General features: G+C 38.3%; 1 protein-coding gene across 5 annotated transcripts in view; it reads right to left on the bottom strand.

Moving 5' to 3' along the window:
- Positions 1 to 26,928, bottom strand: part of LOC124856974 (membrane-associated guanylate kinase, WW and PDZ domain-containing protein 3-like) — a 185,098-nt gene that overhangs the window by 6,478 nt on the left and 151,692 nt on the right. For 2 of the 5 annotated variants that reach the window (XM_047347982.1, XM_047347985.1), the window contains exons 7-19: positions 26,057 to 26,114; positions 24,952 to 25,058; positions 13,946 to 14,137; positions 10,358 to 11,005; positions 7,338 to 7,369; positions 6,500 to 6,665; positions 6,298 to 6,416; positions 4,108 to 4,315; positions 3,683 to 3,865; positions 3,303 to 3,488; positions 1,716 to 1,812; positions 1,154 to 1,259; positions 881 to 1,018 (exon numbers count right to left, since the gene is read on the bottom strand). In XM_047347982.1, the coding sequence (XP_047203938.1) occupies positions 881 to 1,018; positions 1,154 to 1,259; positions 1,716 to 1,812; positions 3,303 to 3,488; positions 3,683 to 3,865; positions 4,108 to 4,315; positions 6,298 to 6,416; positions 6,500 to 6,665; positions 7,338 to 7,369; positions 10,358 to 11,005; positions 13,946 to 14,137; positions 24,952 to 25,058; positions 26,057 to 26,114 (2,240 nt within the window). The remainder of the gene's footprint in view (positions 1 to 880; positions 1,019 to 1,153; positions 1,260 to 1,715; positions 1,813 to 3,302; positions 3,489 to 3,682; positions 3,866 to 4,107; positions 4,316 to 6,297; positions 6,417 to 6,499; positions 6,666 to 7,337; positions 7,370 to 10,357; positions 11,006 to 13,945; positions 14,138 to 24,951; positions 25,059 to 26,056; positions 26,115 to 26,928) is intronic. The other 3 variants (XM_047347984.1, XM_047347986.1, XM_047347983.1) reach the window with 2 other exon arrangements.

The following is a 26,928-nucleotide window of genomic DNA, read 5'->3' as shown; positions in this document are numbered from 1 at the left end:
GCCTCTTATTGTTAGTTCTTGCGAAATGGAGGACCCCGGAATGTAGACTAGCAGGCAGCATGACGGTAAGCGAAAAAGGCTTTAATTAACAAAAACACACTCATAAGAAGAGGCAGGAACAAAACAATAAACGGGCAGGCAAGACAGGCTTGGCATGATCCAAAAAACAAGACGTGAGCATGATCGAGAGAACTAGACATAAGCATGATCCAGAAAATGTTTCCCGAGGAATAAACAGAACAGGTGTGTATATATGGAGTGTGAACCAGGTGAAGCAAGACAGATTAACTAGGTGCATGTGAACCGAATAAAGTTAATTAACAGACAGGAGAGAACAAAACGTGACCGGAGCAAAACAGACTCTTGAATACAAACTAACAGAAAAACATGAAACTAAAGCATAACCAGATCCAAAAACCAAACTTGACAAAACATGAACAAGACTAAAACATGACCAGAAAAATAAACAGAAACATGATTCAAAACCTCAACTGTGAAATAAGACCAACAAAACCCAAAAACACCCACAAATCATAACACTTATTTCTTCACTCAATGTAGGGTTTCATTCAAATTTTGATAATATAATAATTCCATACCCATCGGGAAATTAAATTGAGATAATAAGATGTCAATTATAGTGTCACCTTTCTTGAAATGAATTTGGTTAGTTGTGTGCTTCAGTAGAACAATTTTATTATAAACTTCCTTCTGTCAACAAAATTGATCAATGTAGTTCATCCAACTCTGTGTTGTGGTCTTGATTGCACTAATCAGACAACGAATCAACTATGATATCATGCAGAAACCAGGAAAACTTGCTTACAGTTAATGCAAGGAAATATATCTACATTAGGAAAAGTTTCTATATAGCACCTACATGGATTCTTCCATCCTGCTGAGCTGGTCCATCTTCAGCAAGCCTCAGGATATACAGGCCCATGTTGTACTCCGTGCCCCCGCGCAAACTAAAACCAAATCCTACGGGACCTCTCTCCAACTCCACAGTCAGACAGCCCTCCAATAGAGAAGGAAAAACTCAGAATGCACTCAGATAGTACACAAAACGCAATCCAACTATTGAGCATGCATTTATGGCACATATTTGGCGCAATTACTGAGTTTTGAATGCACTCAAGACATTGATAATCACCTGGTTGGGTCCTGTCACACACAGTGTTCCCTGCTCACAATGTGGGAGAGTTTTATGGTCAGACCAGTTGACTCCATCCCTTTTGTCTTCCAGGTCCAGGTTATAACTAAATAAACATTCAAGTGGAAGGCATCAAGTGATCAACCTTAAAAGCTATTATGTAAATGAATTTGATATATGGGTTGATGCTAGCTGGGAGGAGAACGTTTTTAATATAGTGTGGGTATATTGGTTTAATTTAGCTTTATTATTGCTGTATAATAACCGATCTCTTTATCTGACATACTCCTCAGTGTACTGCACATGTCCTTTTACTGACTGTGTTGTTTCGTAGGTTAATGGGGTTCTGTTCAGATAAATATCCCAGGGATTATAGTAACAATATTTCAGTGAAAGACTAAAACCCCAAATTAATGTGATCTTATTCAACAACATTTATGTTGCTTTCCATTTCAATACTATTATTAACTGCACAGTCTTCTTAGGCCCAAAGTGGACCTATGAGGGGAATAGTAACTTTTAGTACACTTTGCAAGTTTAATTCTTTCCTTCTGTTTCTTACCGTTCATCCTGCAGTGCTGACCTTTGTCCGACAGCCCTGTGTTGAAGAGCTGGACTCTGTTTAGCTGAACTTGCTCCTGATGGAGGGCCCTTATATTCTGAAATATATTTATATTACATCAGTGCTTAAACATTAGGAATGCTTAAAAACAAGAAATCACTTGCAAAAGTATTGGACAGCCTGTTTTCAAAATAACTTTAGCTGCAGAGTTATTTAAACATACCCATTTCACCTCAAGACTGGAAAATCTACATGGTTCCAGCAAGAAAAAAGGTCAAGAGACTGTAAAAGCTTTGTAAATCTAACTAAAAATGAAATTAAACTTTAAGTTAGTTCTGGGTGATATGTTTGGGCAGAGGGCATTGCATAAAACAAATAGCATTTCGCAAAGTTAAAACGGTGGTCTTAAATATAACATGTTAAAATGGTTTGAATTTTTAAATAATATCATGTGAGATTAAAAAGAAGAGTAACAATCAAATGTATTATGTGCACACAGTCTTCCAGCAGCTGTGATGGCATGATGCTATGAATGAATTGTCTGTAGTCAGCATGATTGCAGCCTCCCCCACCACATACTGAAAGGTCCTTCAGCAAGCTGCTAGCCACTCACATTGCTCCTAATCTGCAAACATTGGTACAAGATTGTGTGTGTGGTAAATGTGGTTTCTGGTGAAAACGTTTTTGAGTGGAGAGCATTATTAGAAAAGCACTGTGTAAAGACTATCCATTCGGGGTACATCGCCTGCCTTTCTTATACATCTGTAAAAGCACCATTGGTTGAATGTTTTGAATTAGCTTCTTACATCCAAATGACATCTTACTTTCAAAAACCCATGCATGTTTGAACAAGACAAATAAAATTCCAAAAGTATTACAATAGCATCACCATCATAAATATCCCGGATAACTACAGGCAGTAGATATCTTTGGTCTGCTGGAAACATTTACCTCCTTATTAAATTAAGATACAACCAAAAAATGCCCATCTACAGAAAAGTTAAACAAAAACTACAGTATGCCAGAACGACTGTAAAAACTGCTCTCAGTTCCCAGACACTTACAGAGAGTTGTTAGAGGTGATGCAAGTGTTAACTTTGTTATTTCTTTACAGCCACTTCGCTAGCATCAGGTTCAAAAATAGCATTTATCTGTAAAAAAATAGCTTCAGCATTTGCTGCTTATTCAGCATTATCCCTGTCATTTATGGATTATTTAAAACATACCATACTCAATCTCATCTTTTAATACATTTATGGAAAAGGTTTTTGCATTACTTGGACACACAATCATACTTTAATTTTTTGTTAAATTATAAAAAGCTCAGTTCTTCTATGGAAGAAGTAAAGGTTATTTTTTAACTTTCACAACACCTTAGTTTGACATTAACCTTAAAATATGATGTTAATATATTTACATATTCTGATTAGGTGAACACTTGATTGCTTTAATTACCTCACAAAACTACAAAACTCAATTCTAACTTGTACATTTTTACCTTTAGAAACTGACTTTAACTTTCGGATTACAAGACGCAGGAATTATTATTAAGAATGCTTCTTTTTCTGTGCATAGATAGATATTCACCATCCTCAGGAACCACAGTGAGGGTGACGACAGTGCCAGCTTCCTTGATAAGCTGAACAATGTCATTGTGAGAGAGCTCAATGATGGAGCGGCCATTGACTGCTGAGATACGATCTCCGACGTGGAGTAGGCCGCAGCGGTCAGTTGGGCTGCCTTCAATGATACGGCCAATTTTGTGAGGGATAACTGAAGTGAAAGATTTGAAGAATAATGAAACATTAACATTCAGCTCAAGTAAACTATATGAGATTTATCTAGTATATATTGAAATTGATATTTACATGTGTTTTATGTATATATTTAGGGTTTGGTAATGTAAACATCCAGGTTTCAGATTTTTATAGATTTCTCTAAAAAATACTTGCAAGTTTTATCCTCACCACCGTATGGGGGTTTGCTCTTGGATGTGAGGATAACAAAGCCAAAGCCCTCATTCTCCTTGCGGTGGAGCGTGATATCGAAAGACTCATGGTCCAATGCGCTGGGCATTGGTAGGCGAGGTAGCTTTGGAGAACCGTTCACCAGCACAGGAGCCATTTCCGGAATGCCGTCTTCTGTTGCTTCTGATTTGAAATAGAACAAATTCTAATGGATTCGTATTTTGTTCAAAATTTCATTTGCAGGCTTTTGGTTCTATTCCACAGGATTACGCAAACTGCATTGGTCTGTGTTGAATACAAACATAGTCAAGATGAAGCCAAATCATCTACCTCTATCTAGTGGTTATGTCAGTGATGGCCAGTGTAAAAGTTGACATAACTTTGGACATAACCCCTCAAATCAATTTTTGTGCCTTCATACTGACCTCTGTAGATGATCTTCCGACGAACAGTCAGCATGACTTGACCATTACGGGCAGCATTGGTCATTAGGTCCAACACTTGCTTGTGTGACCGACCTTTGACCATCACTCCGTCAATGCCAATGAGCTCATCTCCTGCTCTGAGGCGACCATCCTTCTCTGCAGCTCCGCTGGGCACGATGGCCCCGATGTAAACCTGTGGAAACACATTCTGATATAGGGTTAACTATAGAGAAGCGGCCAGTGAGAAGGCAGAATATTTTGCAACTGTAATTATGAGACAACAGAAAATAGCCTATTCGCACTGCCACTTTGTCTCAATTTGATTTTGGTGTAAAAGGTGCTTCTTGTTTAACTCTTAAAGTCAGATAAAAAATTAATTTTCCTACAAATATGCAAATTAGAAATCCACACTTTCTTATTCTTAAAGGTTCAGTCCTAAATGATTTCAGAGCATAAATAGATATAATCCAAATTATGAGTGGTATAATATATTCTAACCTCTTTATTGTTGATGCCAAATAATTGCACGATAACTAAACATGATACAACTCAGACAATGCATATGTAGACATTTATAGAGCAAACTGGAGAAAAAGGGCAACAGTTGTTGCAAGCAGTATTTATTTACTTCAACATGTTGTATTATAGACAGTATATTTTCCCACTCTTATTTGTATTATTTTCAAACTCTTTCATAAAAGTTCAAATTCATACTTTGAGGGGTTTTTTTTTTATAGATTTTGTGCCACCCTGTTTATTTCCAAGACCAATTAAAATAATCACAATGTTGGCCATAAAACAATGTTTTTATAAATAAAAACTGTGCTAAAGCTCACTGGATTATTGCTTTACTCAGAAATGTTCAGGCAGGATTCATTAAAGGTAATTTATGGCAATTCAAAGACATAATGCACATATTTTTGGCTGCAGAGGTCTGGATTTGAGAAAGAGACACTGTTCAGGTGTAACATAAAGACTACCTGCTTAATAGTGTGTTGGTGCCTTTTGCTGACAAAACAGGTCTGACCCATTGAGGCATCTGGTCCACTAGACCCCTGAAGGTGTGCTGTGGTTTCTGTGACTAAGATATTGGCAGCAGATCTTTTAAGTCCTGTGAGTCACAATGTGGGGCCTCCATGCATTGCATATCCCATTGATTGGATTAAGATCTACAGAATTCTTAGGCCAGGTCCACATCTCAAACTGCCATTTTTGCTTTGTTGCAGGATCCATTATCCTGCTGAAAGAGGCCATAGCTATCAGGGAACTGCACTCAGCCATCCATGTAAAGTACAACAAAATGTGACTCACCAGACAAGGCCAACGTCTCCCATTGCGCTATGGTCCAGTTCTAATTCTCACATTTTCATTGTTGTCCTCTTTAGTTGATGGACAGTGGTCACCATGAGCACCCTGACTGATCTGCATCTATGCTGCTCTATATGCAACAAACTACGATGCACTATCACAGCTTTCTATTAGTACCAGCATTAAGTTCTTTAGCTATTTTACCAACATTGTCTGTTGGACTGGACCACGCAAGACAGCCTTTTTCCCAATATGCATTACTGAACCATAGCCATCTATGATCTTGTCACTGATTTCCAAGTGTTTCTTCCTTGGACCACTTTTGATAGATACTAATCACTGCAGACTATGAACACCCCAAAAAAGCAGCAGTTTTACAGATGCTCTGACCCATGTGTCTAGCCATCACAATTTGGCCCTGATCAAAGTGGCTATAATATTTACGCTTGCCTGTTTTGTCTTCTTTTAACACAGCAGCATTCAGGACTCTCTAATATAACTCACCTACTACAGAAACAGCTGCAGTGATGAAGAAAAAATTATGTTATCGCTTTATTGGTCATAATGTTATGCCTGTTCAGTGTAGGACCAGAGACGTTTTGGTAGTGGCTTTTTAGGTTAGAGTTAAGTTAGAGGCCAAACTTTTGTAAAAAATAAAATAAAATTATACACTGTGGAGGCTGTTCGTAACATATAAGCCACGCACTGAAGACCCTCAATGTGATTAAAAATACAATATTTGATTTTAATTAATTAATTCTTACAATTTGAAGAGTGAGAAAACTTAGTAAGAACAAAAGTCTGGAGCCTCAAAGATTTTCAATAGCTTTCCATTCATTTCCAACCCTGTTTATTCCACACCAGCAGGTTTTACAAACTTACTGGCTGTTGTGGACCTTCTCCTCCCAGAACTCGGAAGCCGAAGCCCGTTTCAATGTCTCTCTTCAGAAAAACATCTATGTCTTTGGTGTGAGGCTCTGTAGATGAGAAGAATTTTACCACTACAGTGTTTCAGTGTAGGATCAAGATTTTAAGTATCACAAGAATGAAATGTTAAAAGGAACTTATATCTGTCAAAACTCACGCCTGCTCTCCAGCAGGGCTTTGGACTTCAGGTACATCTCTGTGGCATCTCGCTTGGGGGAGTCAGAAGAGCGCAAGGTGCTCGTATTGGAGTGGTAGGGTAATGCCTGGGGAGTTGCATCTGCGATGGCGTCTAAAGTTTCTGTGCTGGCAGTCATTTCTTGCCTCTGATGACAAATACAGGGGGACATAATAACCACATGTTGCTTTATGCTTAATTATTATACAAAAGGATGTGCTCTGTGTGTAAGTTTCCTTTGTATTGTTGTATTTCATTATACCACAGTTTTAATGAAAGTCTGAGCACCTCATTATCTTTGACAAGTGTCTGAGCATCAAACAGTGTTAGATAACAAAAGCTGGAAAGGTCATTTTTAATAACGTACACCGGACCTCCCTATTTTCCTTCTATTGTTTTGAGGTGTTAGCAATGGGATCTGGGTGTAATATAAAATTCAAGAGAGAAAGTAAAGATTTCTCAAGGCTGTGATATGCCTTCTCAGCTTAAAAAGGGCACCCTCTTTATCTAAAACTGTTGTATTAATAATGCCGCCAAATCTAAAGAGGCTCATCCAATCCTCATTACCACCACAATCCCCAGACAATAGTCCAAACAATATGAATAGTGAACGGAGGTAATTAAGAATGTTTCTGAGAACAAACAAAAGAAGGCGGACAGAAGGATAATCAATATTCAAATTCATTGCTATCATTTAATTTAACGCAACAAAGGCTTAGTGGTTAAGCTGAAGGACAAAATGTTTTGAAATCAAATTGAGGGATATGCCCTCATGGGGAAACAATGGGTAAGAAAAAGGGAATAATGCATTTTTACTCACAGGTTTCAGAGACTTCACAGGAGATGTCTGACCTGTAGTGAGAAAAAGACAGACAAGAAAAGATTTAAAATTAATTATGTTCATATTTGGAGCAACAACTCACCAGAAAGCTCCAGCAGATGGCACTGTCCCTCTGACAAAGAAACAGCAGCAGGAAGTGTAAAAATAAACCAGTGAGCTACTTAAAACTCAGGAGGTGTGCTCGCTAAAGAATGCTCCATTAGGGAATATTTAGCCATCCATGAGATTAAAGATATGCATGGAATATAGTGTCGGTTCATCAAATTCTGAACTGAGTACATACTGCAACCCAGTTGTAGATCTGAGAAAGCAGGTAAGGGCTTTAGTGTTTCATGCATATATTTCCACAGCTGATAATTCTTCTTTTTGCTTTACAGTACACCCACTTGTTTCATCTAAAGCACTCAGATAGTTCCCTATAGACCATTTTGCACAGCCCCGCTCCCATCTCCCATCCTCCTCAACTCTCTGCATTAAACAAATTAACAAATACTTCTCTGAAGCTTGCAGCCCTTAGGGCACCTATGAACACTTGGCCTGATCTGAGGTTAATGGAGCCTGATGCACTGTAAAGAGCGAGATAGCTTTATGCATCATTGTAAAGATTTCTAATCAAGCATCACTGTCACCAAAAATGAAAACGGGACGTTTGCTGCGCACCCAAAACACACCCTACCGCACCCTGCTGGTACCTCCACCCAGCACTCCAATCTTTTTGTTCAGTAAAACTCACCACTAACAAACACACAGTGCAATAGGGAGCGTCCTCTATGCTAAAGGCCATTGTCTAATGAGGGTTAAAGATGGCATTAGCTCTTCAGTTTGGCAGGCTGGGTGAAGCCAAGCCCATATATGCTTCAACAGTGGGAATCATGCAGTGGAGCAGGACATGACGATGGTGGTACAGCAGTTAGTGTGAGTAGCATGGGTGGGACAATGAGGGAAGACAGTTCAAGTTTGGCTTGGGGCAAGGAGGACCCAACGGACCTTCCCTTCTTAGCAGTTTAGCCATGGATCTTTTAGCGGCCATGGATAAAGAGGCATGCAGAAATCCCCTGCGCTCTGTTGATGATCAAAGCCAATCTGGGGTTCACCGACTTGCGCAGTGAGTCCCTCGGGCAGCCACGGAGAGATGTAGGAGACATATAAAGGGTGCCTTCCCTCCTCCCTCAACTCTGTGAAATCAAGCACATCCCCACACTTATGTAATTCCCTCTCTCAGACTTGTAAAAGAGGCATTACGCCTCTTTTACAAGTTGTCATAAACACAGGCAGATTGAGTCTAGGTGCAGAGGACAATTGTTGGAGAAACACTTGGGATGTGCAGGGTGTTTATGTAAAGAGTGGTGGCAGGAAATAAAAACTCATGAACTGGCTTTGAACAGCATCTGCCGTAGCTAGAGTGGGGAAGTTCTATCTATACAGCAAAAAGAAGCTGCAGCCTCTCCAGTGGATTCTTTAAAACACACTGTAGACATGGTGGCATACTTTTACAGCACAAAAAATGTGTTATCACTATGCCTCTAAACCAGCCTCAACACCACCTCACCTCCCATCAGTATCATCACTCCGACCTCACCTCCAAGCAATGCTTTAGGAGTGGTATTAACAACAGCAACAAATTATGTGAGACAAAACGTTATTGAACAGAAAATAAAATGAACGCACAAAGGTGGAAATGAATGATAGCCATTTAGGCAATCAGTCTGTTGGGTGCAGAGACACATTTAGTTGTGTTCAGAATAATAGCAGTCCAAAATCATTAAACAGGTCTGTCACTATTTTTGATAGGAAGTTGAATTTAGGATTTTGTGAATAATTTATTAGTGTGTAGCTGGGTAATAGAATACCAACAGACCTAATAGTCATGACTTTTCTGCTGTGGATTCTGCAAAACTGAATCATCAAAAAACAAGCGGTGTGCTCAAAATACCAGCAGTGTGGAGCTCAGTCACTGAAAGAACAGGTGTCTAACTGCTGGCCCCCATTTTTGAACAAGGGAGCAAACATTGTCTTTGCTAGTTTTAGTGCATATACCCTGAAAATCCAACTAAACTTGGTTGTATAATAATCAGCACCACTGAAAAAAAAGATGTACAGTGACCCATGAGTACTGCAATAATTAGATGTCTGTGTGAAGATCAAAGTGTTGGCAAGAAGCCCCCTAAAAGTGTCATTGTTTAAAAAATTAGGTGAAATTGAGGTTAATTCACAGATAACACTGAATGGCCTAAAGTCATTTTAACCAATTTGAATAATAAACTAAATCTGACTGCACTGATTGATAATTAGGATTATTTGGAATGTATATATCTGACTTAAAATCTGTATGATTTGATTGAATTGACCTTTGTAAAGTGCCTTGAGATCATGGATCAGCTTTAAACTCATGATAAAACATAAATAAGTTATGTTGTAATAATTGGTGTTTTAGCAAGATAAGGACCGCAAATATTTTTTAATCAATGCTGAATTGTTAACAAGTGACAGAAGTTGATCAACTTTACGCAACATACTGTAGATGAGAAGCAGTTCTAACAATATTAGTTTTTGTAAATTTGCTTGTTTTACTGGAAAGCTAAATCTTCTAGCATTGTTCTGTTTATACTGTGATTTATTTTAAAAACAGAAGAATCCAGACATATCTACCTTTTTTCAGTGGTCTCATATTTCCTTTTCCTCACAAATAAATAATCTGTTTGTGTTTATAAAATGATGAAAATTGATAAGTGAAGGATACATGAGGAAGGACCGGGGTATTAAAATTATCTACAGCAGATGAAGAGTCATTTTTGTAAGAAAATGGTAAGATGCTAGACTGATTGCTGTTACTCAGGATCTCTTTAAAAGATTACAGGAAATTCTGGCTGCTTGGAAGCAAAATATGAATAAATAGGGAATGACTTAAAATTTCAGAATTGTACAGTAAAGTACATAAACATAGGATATCCAGAAGGATGGATCAGATACAGAGAAGTATGACTGCTTTAATCTCTCACCTCCTCTCAAGACCAGCACGTTGACCTCACTGCCCACAGGAAAGTCTTTCAGGATGTCCACCACTTGTGCATGACTAAGAGTTTGAACGTTTTGCCGGTTTATCTCTTTGATTACATCTCCTTTTTGTAGCCCACGGCACCACTGGGCATCCAGGATCATCTTCACCTTCTGGCCCAGAGGACAGTCAGCAATGGCAAACCCAAATCCTCCAGGCCCCTTCACCAGTGGTATGCTCACCAGCTCTGGCTGCAGCATTCCCTGGGCCCCCTCTCCCTGCTCAGGCTGCCTTCCATTGGGCAAAGCAGCTACGACAGGCCGACCGCTGGCGTCTGTGGTAACATAGTGAAGTTCCTGTGACGAGCCATGCAGGACATCGCCTTTCACTAGCAGCGGTTGTCCATTAATAAGCGGCACTGCTGTCACTACCTCCCCACCATGGAGAGACTGTTGTGACTGAGTGGCTGGTGGAAGAGGAGGAGGGGGGAGAGGGTCATCGCTATCTAGATCTACATCTGAAGGAAGTGGGTACCCACGACAAAGAACCATGTCTACGTATTGGTTGATGGGAATGGACTGGAACATCTGTACCACCTCTGGATGGGTCTTTCCCAGCACACATGAGCCATTGATTTCAACAATTACATCTCCTGTGGCAAATAAAAAAAGAAAACAAATTAAAGGAGGAAATCTTTTTCACGTTCAACTTAGACATCATGTCTCCACATTTCTTTGAAAAACACATTGCATTTTCCTTGTCTGAGGTGTGGTTCCTCCTGAATCTCCTCATCTCTTACTTTTTTTCTGTTTCAGGTACTCCCTTTTCTGCTTTGATTTCTGTCTATCATATTCACTCATTTTTATCCCACCTACTCTTACTACATTGCACACCCGAGCACTACTCTGGTTACAAATAACCCTAAGAGCTGAGAGGGAAATAGACTTCTCTCACATAATACTATTCAAATGATTACACGCACACACACACACACACACACACACACACACACACACACACACACACACACACACACACACACACACACAAACTAGACTGACAGCTCATAGTGTAGCAGGAACCAAAGTCAGAATGACTGCGGGAAAAAAGAGGAAAAACTTCAATAAAAAGCAAACGCTAAAACTATTAACTAAAGACAAGTTTAAAATGAGTTTTAAGCTGCTATACAAAAGAGACCATCAGAGCCACAGATGAACTTAAAAGTTAGAGTGCCTTACAAAAAAAGTGCTTGCTCCCTTAAAGATATCTTCTCTTTTTGCTTTTTTATGTCACTTAAATCTTTAAGATTGTTTAAATACAAAGTAACGCTTTGACTTATGTTCTCATTTATTGAAGGAGAAAAGCATTACAATTTGGCTTTATGTAAAAGCAATAAGCCTCTAAATCTAGTAACCGGTTGTGCAACCCTTGGCAGCAAGAACTGCCAAAGAGTAGTTTTTTTTTTTTTTTTACAAAATAGATTAATTTTGGCCCATATTTCTTTGAATGATTATATTAATTTATAACATGGGAAGGTTCTCAAGCTTTACTGACCTGTTTGAGGTCATGGATTTGAGTGCAAACCTTGACTAGGCCACTCTAAAACCGTCATTTTGTTTTGTGTTTTACACCACTATATGTCATGAAGCGGTTTTGGAGGTAGGACCAATGTGCACTGAAGGATGCTAGGAGACGACGAATGAAGGTAAGTGCAGATTTGAATATTTCCCAAAACCAGAGCAAAACAGAGAGTCACCAGACGTTGACAGGAACAAGGACAATGACGAGGGTAAGACGAGGACATCTATGACGAGGATCCAGCGGGGAACAATGAAAACAAAAAGGCAAATATACAAAACAGAACAGCAGGGGGAACCAATGAGAGATGAGACCAGACAATCAGGGAAGACTAGGAACAGGTGCGATAAACGGAGAGAAAACAGAGACCAGACCAGGAAATAAACAAAAACACAAACACAGACACATGGCGGTATGACACTATATGGATGTAAATTTGCTAGTGAGCTTTGGATCATTGTCCTGATTACAGTTCCTGCTGCAGAACTGAAGTGCCCTTGAACTTAAGGTCACAAGTTCATGGCCGGACTATCTCCGTCAGGATTTTCTGGCAGAAGGCAGGAATTGTGGTTGTATCCATTACTGCAATCCATCCAAGTCTGAAAAGGAAGGCAGCCTGAGCACATTATCACCACCTCCATGTTTGACTGTGTGTATCCTTTTTCTATAATGCAGCATTTTTTTGCCAGATGTGACAAGACATCTTCCAAAAAGTTCCACTTTTGTCTCATCAGTCCACAGACGTTTTTCCTAAAACTTTTGGGGATCATATGCATTTATAATTTTTTGGGAAATGTGAGATGGGCCTTTAGATTTTTTTAGTCTGCAATGGTGTTTGCTTACTAATTCTCCCATTTTACCCAGTCTCTTTCTAATTATGGAAACATGAACAGTTACTTTAAGGCAAGTGAGGTCTGCAGTGCTTTAGATATTGTTTTGGGTTCTTTTGTGAAATCTTTTATAAATTGTGGACACACTCTTTTTGGTAAACTAGCCACTTTGGGAAAAGTACACCACTGTTCCATGTTTTCTCCATTTGTAAGTAATGTCGCTTACTGTGGTTTGATGGAACCCCAAAGCCTTAGAAATGGCTTTGCAATCTGTTTCACACTTATAAATGTCAGTGACTTTCTCTTCTTGAATTTGTTTAGATCCAGGCATGACTTCATATTGTCAGACAAGCTTTATTTACGTGATTTCTTGATTCTGCGGCTCAGGCTGTAATAAGCCCTGGGTGTGTCTAGAGAAATTGAATCCCAAAAATGTGGTTAATAACAAGGGTGATTGCTTTTTCACATAGGGTCAGGTTGGTTGAAACAGCATTTTATTCCCTTAATACATAAATTCATCATTTGAAAAAAGGATGTTTGAACTTATGCAGGTTATCTTTGTACGAAATTAAAATTTATTTGATGATGTGATACATTTTAGTGTGGCCAAAAAGCAAACACTGAGGCAAATCTGTAAGAGGGCAAACATTTTAACGGTGCTTTAAACCAATAATTTTAACAGAAGCTTTAACAAAAATAACAATGAGATGAAGAATTTTCATCACCTTAAGGCAACAATTTGTTAGGGGCAAGAGGAAGGACTTCAGTTTTTTCATTAAATTTAAATAATCTCTCAGCCATCCAATGCTTAATAAATTGTAAACACCTGTACATTAAATGTATCTGGCTTATAAGCAAATAGCTTAAAAGAGATATACTGAACGTATAACTGAACATCATCTGTGTAGTGGTGACTACACATGTCCTTAAATGTGGTTGAGGGGGCAAATATAATAATAACAAGAATGGCACACACAAAGTAGACACAAACAAAGCCTCCAAGTGTATATTTCTTCCTAATTTTGTACAGCCTAAAGTTCAAAGCATTTTCTGTGATCTGCAGAAACTGGCAGTGTAAGCGTACTTCTTCCTGCCAGCTGATTGAGATTTTAATGTGCATCCTTTTTCTATGTATTCCTTTTCTTTTGAAATGAACTGGGGCTGATAAAGTTGGGTTTACTCACCAGACGCCATCTTATTGTCCTGGGCAGCAGGGCCATCGCTGAGCACATTTTTCACCTGCAGAAACTCATCGGTGCGGTCACCTCCTATGATAGTAAATCCAAAGCCCTGGGAGCTTTTCTTCAGAGCTGTGTGGTACAGTTCCCCCTTCAATTGGCTGGGGTCTGCAGTGAAGCTAAGCATACTCCCCTTACCTGTGCACAAATTGGACATTTAAATCACATTTGAGACACATTTTGTGTTCAAAAAGTGGGACAAAGTACAAGTGTGAGGAAATACAATCTCTGAACAGTGCACTTGCAGAAACAAAATATTAACAAATTGACATTCTTCGTGAAAGACTGCAAAATCCAACCATGTATATGCTGAAACTTAATAACACACTGTGCGGTAAATAATAGATGTGATGTATTACACAGTAAACCTATCAACAGAAATGTTTTTGTGTGGCCCTGTTGAGAATGAAGCCCACACACAGATGAAGTGATAAAATTATAGCTTTAGAAGCTAATTTACTTGCCTCCTTTCATTATACAACTATAGAGCAGCACATGCATACAGTACCTCTGACACTATCTAATTTAGCGTATTGTCCTTTTATCCCCTTCTCTATTTAATAAATGGCCGGGGAAAACTAAGGCTTTGAGACTTGTGATTGCAGGCTTTATATAACTTGAGTAAGAAACAACTAAAGGTCAGCAGCAACATCAATAAGGACCAGCAGCTCTGCTGTGGCATTAGCAATACATACAATAACCAACTCTCAGGGTTGCACTAAGCTGGGGATCTTCCTTATATAGCATCACTGTAGTATCAGCACTTTAGATCATGGACACATTTGTTCTTTCTCTGCCTGGTGGTCTGTAGGTTTGCTGCATTATTGCTTTGACTCAAAAACAGTAAAGCAATAAAGGAAACCAGTAAAATCATTCACTTCTTTAACTGAATTCTGTAATAAAAGACTGTATTGAGGCTGTCAGCTACAGTGTCCTGGAACGGTATTCACAACCTGGAACTTTCTCACATTCTGTCATATTACAACCACAACCTGCAATGCATTGTTTGAGGTTTTTATAGGACCAACACAAAGAAACACATACTTATGAAGTGGGAGGAAAATGACAAATGGTTTTCAGTTTTTTTTACAAAGAAAAAACCTTAAACGTGTATTGTATATTTGTATTCTGCCCACGTGACTCAAAACCCCCTTTATCTTTTATTACAGTGGCAAACTTTTTGGATTTTTGTCTCTTCCAGCTTTGTACTTCTAGAGACTGATATTTTTAAATGTATTTTTTGCAAAACGGCTCAAGCTAAGTAACATTAGAAAGAGATGATTCATTTTTAAATCTTGACAGATATACAACAGAATTTTGTTCTAAACTTTGACTGGGACATTCTAACACATAAACATGCTTTGATCTAAACCATTGCATCCAGTCCTGCTGGAAGGTGAACCTCTGCCCCAGTCTTAACAGGTTTCTTTCCAAAATTGCTATTTATTTAGCTCCATCCATGTTTCCATCAACTATGACCAGCTTTTGTGTTCAGGATAATATATATTTAATTCTTTTTTTCTGCTACATGCACTGCCGGTCATAAGTTTTAAATACATTTCTTACTTAATTGGTCTCTTTATTTCCATGACTATTAAAATTGTAAATTCTCACCAAAGGCAAAAAAACTGTGAAGGAACACACATGGAATTATATTGTAAACAAAAAGTGTAAAATAACTCTAAACATTTTTATATTTTAAACATAAACACTGCTACATAATTCCATATGTGTTCTTTCACAGCTTTGATGCCTTCAGTGAGAATCTAGATTCAATGTAAATGGTCATTAACATAAAGAAAACCATTAAATGAGAAAGTGTTTCTAAAACCTTTGACCGGTAGTGTAAATGGATTTAGTCTAATTTGGCCAGAGCACATTCTTCTACAAGTTCTCTGTGTCCCCTTTTAGGCCAACTATAAACATGACATCTTTTTTTCTTTCAACAATGGATTTCTTGCCAACTTTCCAGAAAGGCTGGATTTGTGCAATGCATTACTAACAGTTCAACAGTCTGTCAACTGTTTCTCCCACCTGAGCTGGTGGTCTCTGCAGCCCCACCAGAGTTACCATTGGTTTCCTGGCCCATCAGCAAACAGTTTTTTTAAAATAGAAAATAAATCAGATACAGGGTGACTTTTTACTAATTAGGTGACTACTGAAGGCAATTGTTCACATTGACTTATATTTAGGGGTTTCAAAGAAAAAGGCTGAATAAATATGCACTGTTTCAATTGCATATAAAGGTTGAAACCATGCATTGTTTTCTGTCCATTTCACAATTATGCAGTACTTTGTGTGGGTCTATCTTAAAATCCCAAATAAAACACATGGAGATTTGTGGTTAGAAGATGAAACCATGTGTAAAGAGCAAACTGTATGAATACGTTTGCAAAGCTTTGGAAATTTGTCAATTATAAATGCAAACATTTAGTTACTGAAATTAATTTATATAAAGCGAGTTTAAAAAAGGAAATTAATCAAATGAAATACAATAATTCTATCTGATGTTTTATTCTAAGAGCAATGTGTTTGTTCGTTATGAGACTACAGTCTCAGGTAGTTTACATATTTAATCACAAACAATATTAAAGGATAATATGTGACTCCTCCTTCCTTCAACAAAGCCAGCATTAGTCTTCTTTAAGGCCCATCACTCCTACTGAACATGTAAGCTTGTATATAAATGTAATGAATACAAGGACTAGGAGGCTGAAGAATTAAATAGTTGTGCTTCTTCCTTAGTTTTAAATGTTACACAAATAAGACAATACATTGCATTTTTTGTTTTCTAACTATTAGTGGACCAGAAAATGATCTGTATAAAAATAAGAGTACACCAGATGTAAATATTTTAGACATAATTTAAAGATTGTGGTTTAAATGAATTTCAGAATATATGCTTCACCTGAAAAACAGGTTCTTCTCTATGGGAAGTGACAGCTCCAAATCTTCCCAGCTGGTTTGGGTAAATATGTTTCCATATCCTAAATAAGCTTTGAATTAGTACATGCTTTGCCATATTTAGTCCTCAGCTTTCTGTTCTGGTTTGTCTAACTAACAACTCCACAACTCCCTCTCACTTTTCATAGCTTTTATAAACACTCCAATATTCAGAGTGTGAGAGGAAATTAAATGCAGACACTCTCATACAGTTCACCAGGCTAAAAACATCCAGTACTGAATGGCTGTAAGTGTAAATTATCACAGTGAGGACTCCAGATGTCCACCACTGTTATACAGATCAAGCAGAGCTTATTTACATAATTACACTGAAATGACTTGATAAACTCTACATGAAATATTTTTTTACCACTCCTGGGAGAGAGTCCTAAAATATCCGTTTGAAAGCACATTTGTGTGAGAGAAAAAAGGCAGCTGTAAAGAAGGGTATGACAGAGAAGGAGAGAGAAAAAATAAGGGTGTGTGTGTCTAGTGCACGCCTGGACTTGTGTAAGATGGTTCAAATAAGGTCTCTTGGTTGAAATTTGGAAGTTATAAACCAGAGGAAGACAAAACCTATTTCCACCTTGTCTACATAGGAAAATATATCTACTGTAAGCTTTATTATGAACACCTATTCAATTGCAATGAATGTTGTGCATTTAGGCATCTAGATTTGGAGATGATGACTTGCTGAAGTTCAAACCAAGCATCACAAAACAAGATTTAAGTCACTTTAAATGTGGCATGGCTGTTCCAAATGGGGTACTCTGAGAACGTCAGAAACTGTTGGTCTACTGGGACTTTTATGTGTAATCATCTCTTCTCTATACATAGAATTGTCTGAAAAGAGAAAATATTCAGTCAGTGTCTCTTTTGTGGATGAAAGTGCACATGCTCGATACAATAGGACGATAACCGATTGAAAATTTGTTGCCTTTTTTGATGGACCTCAATTTCAGATGCAAGTTTCAAGACAACAGGAAAGCATGGATCCATTTTGTGTTAGGGTTCAAACTGCTGCTGGTGGTGTAACATATTGTGGGTAGCCCAGTGCTAATTGAGCATTTTTAATCAATGCACCTTCTCTTTGCATTGTGAATGAGCAGAACTCAGTCCAACGGAAGCACTTTTGAGATGTGGTGGAGCACACGATTTGCGTCACGGATGTACAGGTGACAAATCTGCAGCAACTGGATGTCATGTCAATGGCGATCAAAATCTGATAAATGTTTCCGACATCTTGTAGGATGTATGCCACAGAGAATAAAGGCAGGTCTGACAGCAAAAATGCTTCTAACATGAGGCCAGCAAGGTGTACCTAATAAAGTGGCTAATGAATGTATTTTCTGTACAATTAAGTGATGCTTCCAATGTACCTCTTGAACAGTGGGGTTTAAAAAGAATGATACTGTAAATTTTACAGTAAAAGTGTAATTATATTACAACCATTGAGGTTCAACAATGTTAACAACCCTGTACAACCAATTAAACACCGAAACCAGAACAAAAGCCTGGCAGCAGTAAAATCAGAATTAAAGTCACTAAAAATTATCAAATTAAAATTCAGCAAATAAATGATTCTGTAAAGAAAATGATATTATTATACTGACATGTTATATAGACAATTATAATGTTCACATTTAAGACTTAGAGAGAGCCTTAAATAATTACATATTGGTTTATTTCTAAGTGCCTGATTATATTTATGTATAAAATTATTTCATCAAGTGAAAAAAACCACACTGGAAATGTAATTTCATAGAAAAACTGTAAACGTCTGTCTTGTAGCCTGAGGTGTAACCGCCGATGCCTTGGTTTCATCATAGCAACCGTCTGACAGCTCAGCAGGTTGTGTAATCAGTAATCAGCAGTGAGATGGTGGTTTACTCAGTCCCCACACACCTGAGCAGAGAGCCTGATTATGCTTGGCCTCTTTAACGGGATGTTCCACCAGCTGTTCATACATGCACCGCTAAAAGGCGGTCTCCTCCCCCTGCATTCCTTCTTTTACTCCTCTGAAACCCTGCCAGCACTACAAGCTTGTCTCACTCCACACGGATCAGCCACTTGATCAACCATTATACATCCGTTGTAAGGGAAATATACTTAATTTGTCACGTTTGTCAGTGAGAAAAAAAATAGTAAATTTAAAAAACTGGAGGGCAGACAAAAAAATCATATTTTGTGAACTAACTAAAGAATGCAGGAGTCATTGGTGATAACTTGTTCATAGATAAGGTTTCCTGATGGCTGACCTTGCATTAAATAATGATTCCCTCTGCTTTCCATTGTTTCTGGGAAGCATATTCATCAAAGCAGGCTGACAGTGCTGTCACCTTCTACACAGAGCAAAAATCAAGTAGATGAAATGACATATTTTAATAAATTAAGGTAATTCTAATGTCCATAATGATTAAGGTGGAAATGGAAAAGGAATTAGCACAAAGAAAATAACCCTATGATGTCAGTTACTTATGTTCCTTTTAGCTAAAGAAAGCAGTAAAGATAAAAAATATCACCATGTTTATTCATAAGAAAAATAAAAAAAAACTTCCTAGACACACTAACTGCATAGTTCATCATCTCACATGAGGCAGGTCTAACAGGAATTTCTCGATTTTCTTATTTTTGTTTTGTTTTCATAAGAGTGATAATGACAGTGCAAGTCCAAACTTGTGCAGAACTGATTATAAGAAGACATGAATGTGCAAGTCTTAAAAACCTGAGGGTGTTGTTAAAGCTGAACAGATAGAGTGCAATATACACTGCTGAAAAAAATAAAGGGACCACTTAAACAACACAATATAACTCCAAGTACAGGTCCTTCTCAAAATATTAGCATATTGTGATAAAGTTCATTATTTTCCATAATGTCATGATGAAAATTTAACATTCATATATTTTAGATTCATTGCACACTAACTGAAATATTTCAGGTCTTTTATTGTCTTAATACGGATGATTTTGGCATACAGCTCATGAAAACCCAAAATTCCTATCTCACAAAATTAGCATATTTCATCCGACCAATAAAAGAAAAGTGTTTTTAATACAAAAAACGTCAACCTTCAATTAATCATGTACAGTTATGCACTCAATACTTGGTCGGGAATCCTTTTGCAGAAATGACTGCTTCAAAGCGGCGTGGCATGGAGGCAATCAGCCTGTGGCACTGCTGAGGTCTTATGGAGGCCCAGGATGCTTCGATAGCGGCCTTTAGCTCATCCAGAGTGTTGGGTCTTGAGTCTCTCAACGTTCTCTTCACAATATCCCACAGATTCTCTATGGGGTTCAGGTCAGGAGAGTTGGCAGGCCAATTGAGCACAGTGATACCATGGTCAGTAAACCATTTACCAGTGGTTTTGGCACTGTGAGCAGGTGCCAGGTCGTGCTGAAAAATGAAATTTTCATCTCCATAAAGCTTTTCAGCAGATGGAAGCATGAAGTGCTCCAAAATCTCCTGATAGCTAGCTGCATTGACCCTGCCCTTGATAAAACACAGTGGACCAACACCAGCAGCTGACACGGCACCCCAGACCGTCACTGACTGTGGGTACTTGACACTGGACTTCTGGCATTTTGGCATTTCCTTCTCCCCAGTCTTCCTTCAGACTCTGGCACCTTGATTTCAGAATGACATGCAGAACTTGCTTTCATCCGAAAAAAGTACTTTGGACCACTGAGCAACAGTCCAGTGCTGCTTCTCTGTAGCCCAGGTCAGGCGCTTCTGCCGCTGTTTCTGGTTCAAAAGTGGCTTGACCTGGGGAATGCGGCACCTGTAGCCCATTTCCTGCACACGCCTGTGCACGGTGGCTCTGGATGTTTCTACTCCAGACTCAGTCCACTGCTTCCGCAGGTCCCCCAAGGTCTGGAATCGGCCCTTCTCCACAATCTTCCTCAGGGTCCGGTCACCTCTTCTCGTTGTGCAGCGTTTTCTGCCACACTTTTTCCTTCCCACAGACTTCCCACTGAGGTGCCTTGATACAGCACTCTGGGAACAGCCTATTCATTCAGAAATTTATTTCTGTGTTTTACCCTCTTGCTTGAGGGTGTCAATAGTGGCCTTCTGGACAGCAGTCAGGTCGGCAGTCTTACTCATGATTGGGGTTTTGAGTGATGAACCAGGCTGGGAGTTTTAAAGGCCTCAGGAATCTTTTGCAGGTGTTTAGAGTTAACTCGTTGATTCAGATGATTAGATTCATAGCTCGTTTAGAGACCCTTTTAATGATATGCTAATTTTGTGAGATAGGAATTTTGGGTTTTCATGAGCTGTATGCCAAAATCATCCATATTAAGACAATAAAAGACCTGAAATATTTCAGTTAGTGTGCAATGAATCTAAAACATATGAATGTTAAATTTTCATCATGACATTATGGAAAATAATGAACTTTATCACAATATGCTAATATTTTGAGAAGGACCTGTAAATCAAACTTCTGTGAAATCAAACTGTCCACTTTGGAAGCAACACTGATTGACAATCAATTTCACATGATGTTGTACAAATGGAATAGACAACAGGGGGAAATCTTTGGCGATTAGCAAGACACACTCAATAAATGACTGGTTCTGCAGGTGGGGACCACAGACCACTTCTTAGTACCTATGCTTTCTGGCTGATGTTTTGGTCACTTTTGAATGTTGGTGATGCTTTCACACTCGTGGTAGCATGAGACGGACTCTACAACCCACACAAGTGGAATCTGATTTAGTGTAGCAGGGAAAGGAAAAAGACAGACATTTTATTTATTTATTTACAATATATTTTGTTTAATCACTTTTGAAATACAAAATAGATAGATTCAAAATAAGAGTTTGCATTGTATGTGGCTGAGAGAGGCTTGTTCCAGCGGTGAGGATTGAGTCTACACTTGTGCTCTTTGTTACATTTGTGAAGGTTGCAATAAAGTGCCCAGAAGAATCTGTCACCAGTATCCTCCTTTGAGTGTCTTGCATCAGAACACAACGCATTGTGGCTGGGACTGCAGACCGTTCCGGCTACATGAGCACATCTGGGACATCATGTCTCGCTCCATCCACTAATGTCATGTTGCACCACAGACTGTCCAGGAGTTGGCGGATGCTTTAGTCCAGGTCTGGGAGGAGATCCCCCAGGAGACCATCCGCCGTCTCATCAGGAGCATGCCCAGGCGTTGTAGGGAGATCATACAGACACGTGGAGGCCACACACAATACTGAGCCTCATTTTGACTTGTTTTAAGGACATTACATCAAAGTTGGATCAGCCTGTAGTGTTTTTTTCCACTTTAATTTTGTGTGTGTCTCCAAATCCAGGCCTCCATTGGTTAATAAATTTGATTTCCATTGATGATTTTTGTGTGATTTTGTTGTCAGCAGATTCAACTTTGTACAGAACAAAGTATTCAATGAGAATATTTCATTCATTCAGATCTAGGATATTATTTGAGTGTTCCCTTTATTTTTTTGAGCAGTGTATAATGCTTTTACAGGCTTTTGTCAGATACTATTCTACTACAGAAATGCAAGGACATGCTTGGAAAAAGAGATTTCAAATCTTCAAGATTTATTTATTTATTTTCAGACTTTCAAAATCTCAAAATGGAAAAACATGCAGCACTACTATAGTTACAAGTTCTCACAACAAGACAATCTAAGACACAGTATCTCCTTCAGCATCTGCAGTTATGGCAAGCTGAAAGTATTTTTTTCATATGTATCATTTAGGTAAACTGCCATGGTTTTTTTTCTCCTGGAGAGGAATACCTTCATCTTGTTCCAGCCATTGTTAAATACAACCTAAGATTATGAGTCATTATAGTCCGTATAAAACTGCTCACATAAGCTGAAGTTGTGAAATAATGATACTAGAGTGCTGTTGCATTTTTGTTTACTGCATCAGAGGAAAGACGAGAGCAGTTGGAGACTGCCTACCTATACCAGCCCATGCCAAGTCTGAGTAGAAAACCCCATGAAGCAAGAGTCGAGTACCAGTCAGCATCAAAACCTAATCCTCCCTAATTTGTGCCATGCTCTACCTCTGAAAATATTCAAGTCTACCTGTTGCTTTTTTAAGTATGTCTGCTGACAGACAGGCAGATATGCAACTGGAACAAACTCAAAACCCAATTGGAATTTAATATGAAATTCATGTTAATGATACATTTACATAAAGCTTGATATGGAGGTACCTTAGACTTATTTGTATGGTGTAGATATTTGAATTTATATTTAGACTTTTAGATATTTTTATTAATATTTTAAAACTTTGCTATAATTAAATTTAAACAGTCAGTCATTCTATACCGCTTCTTCCATAGTGGGTCACAGAGAAGCTGGCACCTATCTCCAGCAGTCTATGGGCTGGAGGTGGGGTACACCCTGGACAGGTCACCAGTCCATCGCAGGGCACAAGACAAATAATTAAACACACACTCATTCACACACCTAAGGGCAATTTACAGAGACCAAGTAACCTAACAGGCATGTCTCTGGACTGTGGGAGGGAGCCGGAGTACCCGGTGAGAACCCAGGGCCGGGAGTCGAACCCAGGACCTTCTTGCTGCAAGCAGCCCCAAATTTAAATAATCTGACTTATTATTTCCTAATGATTAGCTACATTAAAAAGTTATATTGTTTGTCATATTTTGGTGATGACATTATATATTTGAAGCACGCTTTGAATCTTAAACTTTGTTTTTCATGCAACACTTAAAGTAATTGGATCAGCATTTTAAAACAAACTCAGCATGGTTTATGGTTCTTCTTGTTTTTTTTCCCAGTTTTTATTGCTGAGAAAAATCCAAACTGTACTTTCAGTGAATGCGTGCCAGTCTTAGGCAGTTTGCATTTGTTTCAGATTAAAACAGCTACTGTCTACTGTCATTGCTGTAAAACCCTAAATAGACTATGTTTTTTTATATACTTATATAACTCAATTGTCTGCATTGCAACTGTAAAAGACTGTTTGGAACGCCATTTTTAACATGTTTAATTTTCATTTGAGGCTTTGTGTCTAGTTTTCATGTTATGACAAAATAAGGCTCTTGTACCCAGGAGTCAACATACTTCTAAAACACAGTATGTTTGCAATATGTTTGCAACAATGTGGATTATTGAAATGAAATAGGTGTATATCAAACATTAATTTCACTTAAATTTGATAATTATGGCTTAGGTAGCAGAGCATGGAGGTGATCATTCTGTGGCCCTGCTAAGGTGTGCAGGAAGCCCAGGCTGCTTTAATAGCAGCTCATTTGCATTGTTGGCTCTGGTGTCCCTCATCTTGCTCATGACAATACTCCACCTCTACGTAGCCCAGGTCAGGGGAGTTGGCAGGCCACTCAAGCACAACTGTTACCATGGTCTCCATAAAATGTAGCAGTAGATGGAAGCCTGAAGTGCTCTAAATTTATTGTTTTTGATGCAGATGCAGTTAAACACACAAAATGCAACATTATCTGTATGGTGGCTCATGAAACACTGGCTGTAGCCACAGTCTACAATTAACACATTTCCCCCAAACTCCTGAATGTGATTTGCTTCACAATCCTCTTTAAGGCTTTAGCTTTCACTGTTGATTGTGCACATTTTTTCTACTTCACTTTTTCCTTTCTCTCAACTTTACAAAATTATGCTTGGAACACAGCGCCATGTAAACAGGTCAGTAATGACCTTTTGTGGCTTACCCTTCTTGTGGGTGCGACAGTGACTGCTAGAAAACTTGGAAGTCATCAATCTGCCATTTGATTGGCCATATCATGGACACAATAAAACAGTTTTTGTGTTAGAAATAATTTTTATGGGTTTTATGTAATATTTAAATTTTCTGGGAGAAATAATTTTTGGTTTTCATTAGCTAAAAGCCATAATCATCACAGCTAACAGAAATAAATAATTGAAATATATCACATAGAGTGTAATGAATTTAGGTGACATGAGTTTCACTTTTGAACTGCATTTCTAAATTTAATATTTTATAGGTGTAGAAGATGTAGAGAGGTGAACAGATCTGCTGTTATTACCTTGAGAAGGTGCAGCTACAGCTTGCTGGATGGCAGTGGTTTCTTTGCTTAGCTTCTTCTTTGCCTCTAGGACTGGGTTCTCAAACTGGGTTCTCTGATTGATGTGGCTGAAACAAAGAGGTTCAGGTTTAAATGACGAGTGTCTTTCAGCCATCTGCATTATTTTCTTATGTAAGGATGCTAAAGCAGCACAAACACATTTTACAAACAGCACACTTATAGTAAAGGCTGGACTGTTATCACATCATTATCTGTGGAATGGCTTTTAGCCACTTAATATTGCAGGAAATCAAGCTCATACTGCAAGAAGCATCTTGTTCCTCTACAACAAGGTAAACAGCTTGTTGCCCTTCTGGCATACAAACCAGGATGACTGTTTCTAAGGGAACTCATTTCAAACTAAACACTGGCAACTACAAGCTCAATCAATATGACATTGACTCTCCATGTCCAAACAGTGCAAGTTTCCCTCTCTTGTCATTTCTACCTTGAAAGTCTTCATCTGCAGCCTGAGCAATAAAACAACACAAGCTTTTCCCACTCCTGTTTCATCGCAGCAGCAAGCTGACTCTTCCTTCAGCACTCATTCTGCTGTCTCAAAGTGTTCTGGTTAAGAATCTCCCCATTATATTTCCCTCCATTGTTGCAGAATTGGCTGTAAACTTAATGGCTATTCCACTCATTTCCTACTGTGACACTCAGTGCAAAGAGATATTGTACACATATAAACAACTTGCAATAATCTACACACAAAGTCTTGTTCCATGCACACAAACTGACTAACACACATCGTAGTGAGAGCCCAATCAATGTTGTTCCTACAGGCAGGTCATAGCACAGAGTTTCACTTTGCCACCTACTGATAAACAACAGGAAAATCCTTATCAAACTCTTTCAGGTAAATGTTTCCTCTCTGCATGTTACATAACTTGTTTTATTTTTAGACAAAACTGCTTCCTGCCAGTCGGCTCTTAATAAACACAAAACAGTAAAATAATCACATGCGTTCTGATCCTTTATGTACATCTGGGTAGAGCGGGGAAATAAAAGCATGTAAGGATGGAAAAATATTTGAATTTCTCTCCACAGCACTGATTGAACTTACTCAACATAGTATGTGCCATATTGTGGGTCATCAATTTCCTCCCAGCCATACGGTAATTCTGGAAAATGAAAACAATGTGTCATTATTTTGTGAGAAATGCCAGCAGTAATCTGGAAAGACAAACTGAATAAACTGAGACAGAATATTTATGACATGTCTGGGAATTGTGACCTGTTCAGCATAATGATCAGTCACAATTATGCACTGTCAGATAAAAAGTTGATTATTTTTATACCCTCTTGTTTTTTGTCTACTGACTAGTCGCACACTATTTGGCATAGCAACACAGTTTAATTATGAAAAAGATTGCCTTGTTTGACTCTTGTCGGAGTTGTGTGCAGTTTTTCCAAATATCCAGAAATTTTCTCCCTAGAAATTAAATGGCATGTTTTAAAGGAGTGGAACCTAATATATATATATATATATATATAGATACTTAACCTGCCACAGTAGAAATGAAGATAAAACCAGATATTTACATGAAATGTATAAAAAGATTTTTTGTCACTCTCCGACATCACATCAGACTAACAATTTGTGTTTTATGTATTTTTGACTTACCAAAATTGTTTTTGACTTGCATCTAATGGTTTGGGAACCCTTCCAAAAGTTCCATATAACAGTTTCCTAGAATTGTTGCCAACTATTTTGTAAAGTGTGCCAATCCATCCTGAAGAGAAACAACCATACAACATGATGTTGCCACTCCAGTATTTTACAGTTGGGGTGGTGTTTCAGCCTTTGGGGTCATTATGGCCAAAAAGTAAAAATTTGGTTTCAACACAAAACTAAATGTTTCTTCAAAAAATCAAGATCTTTGTCCCTGAGTGCACTTAACAGTAATGAGGCTTTTTATGTTTAGAGTAATGGCT

The sequence above is a fragment of the Girardinichthys multiradiatus genome, chromosome 20, assembly GCF_021462225.1.
Source record: "Girardinichthys multiradiatus isolate DD_20200921_A chromosome 20, DD_fGirMul_XY1, whole genome shotgun sequence".
Classification (NCBI taxonomy): domain Eukaryota; kingdom Metazoa; phylum Chordata; class Actinopteri; order Cyprinodontiformes; family Goodeidae; genus Girardinichthys; species Girardinichthys multiradiatus.
Note: the sequence above shows the minus strand (reverse complement) of the source record. Positions and strands in the feature narration are given on the sequence as shown.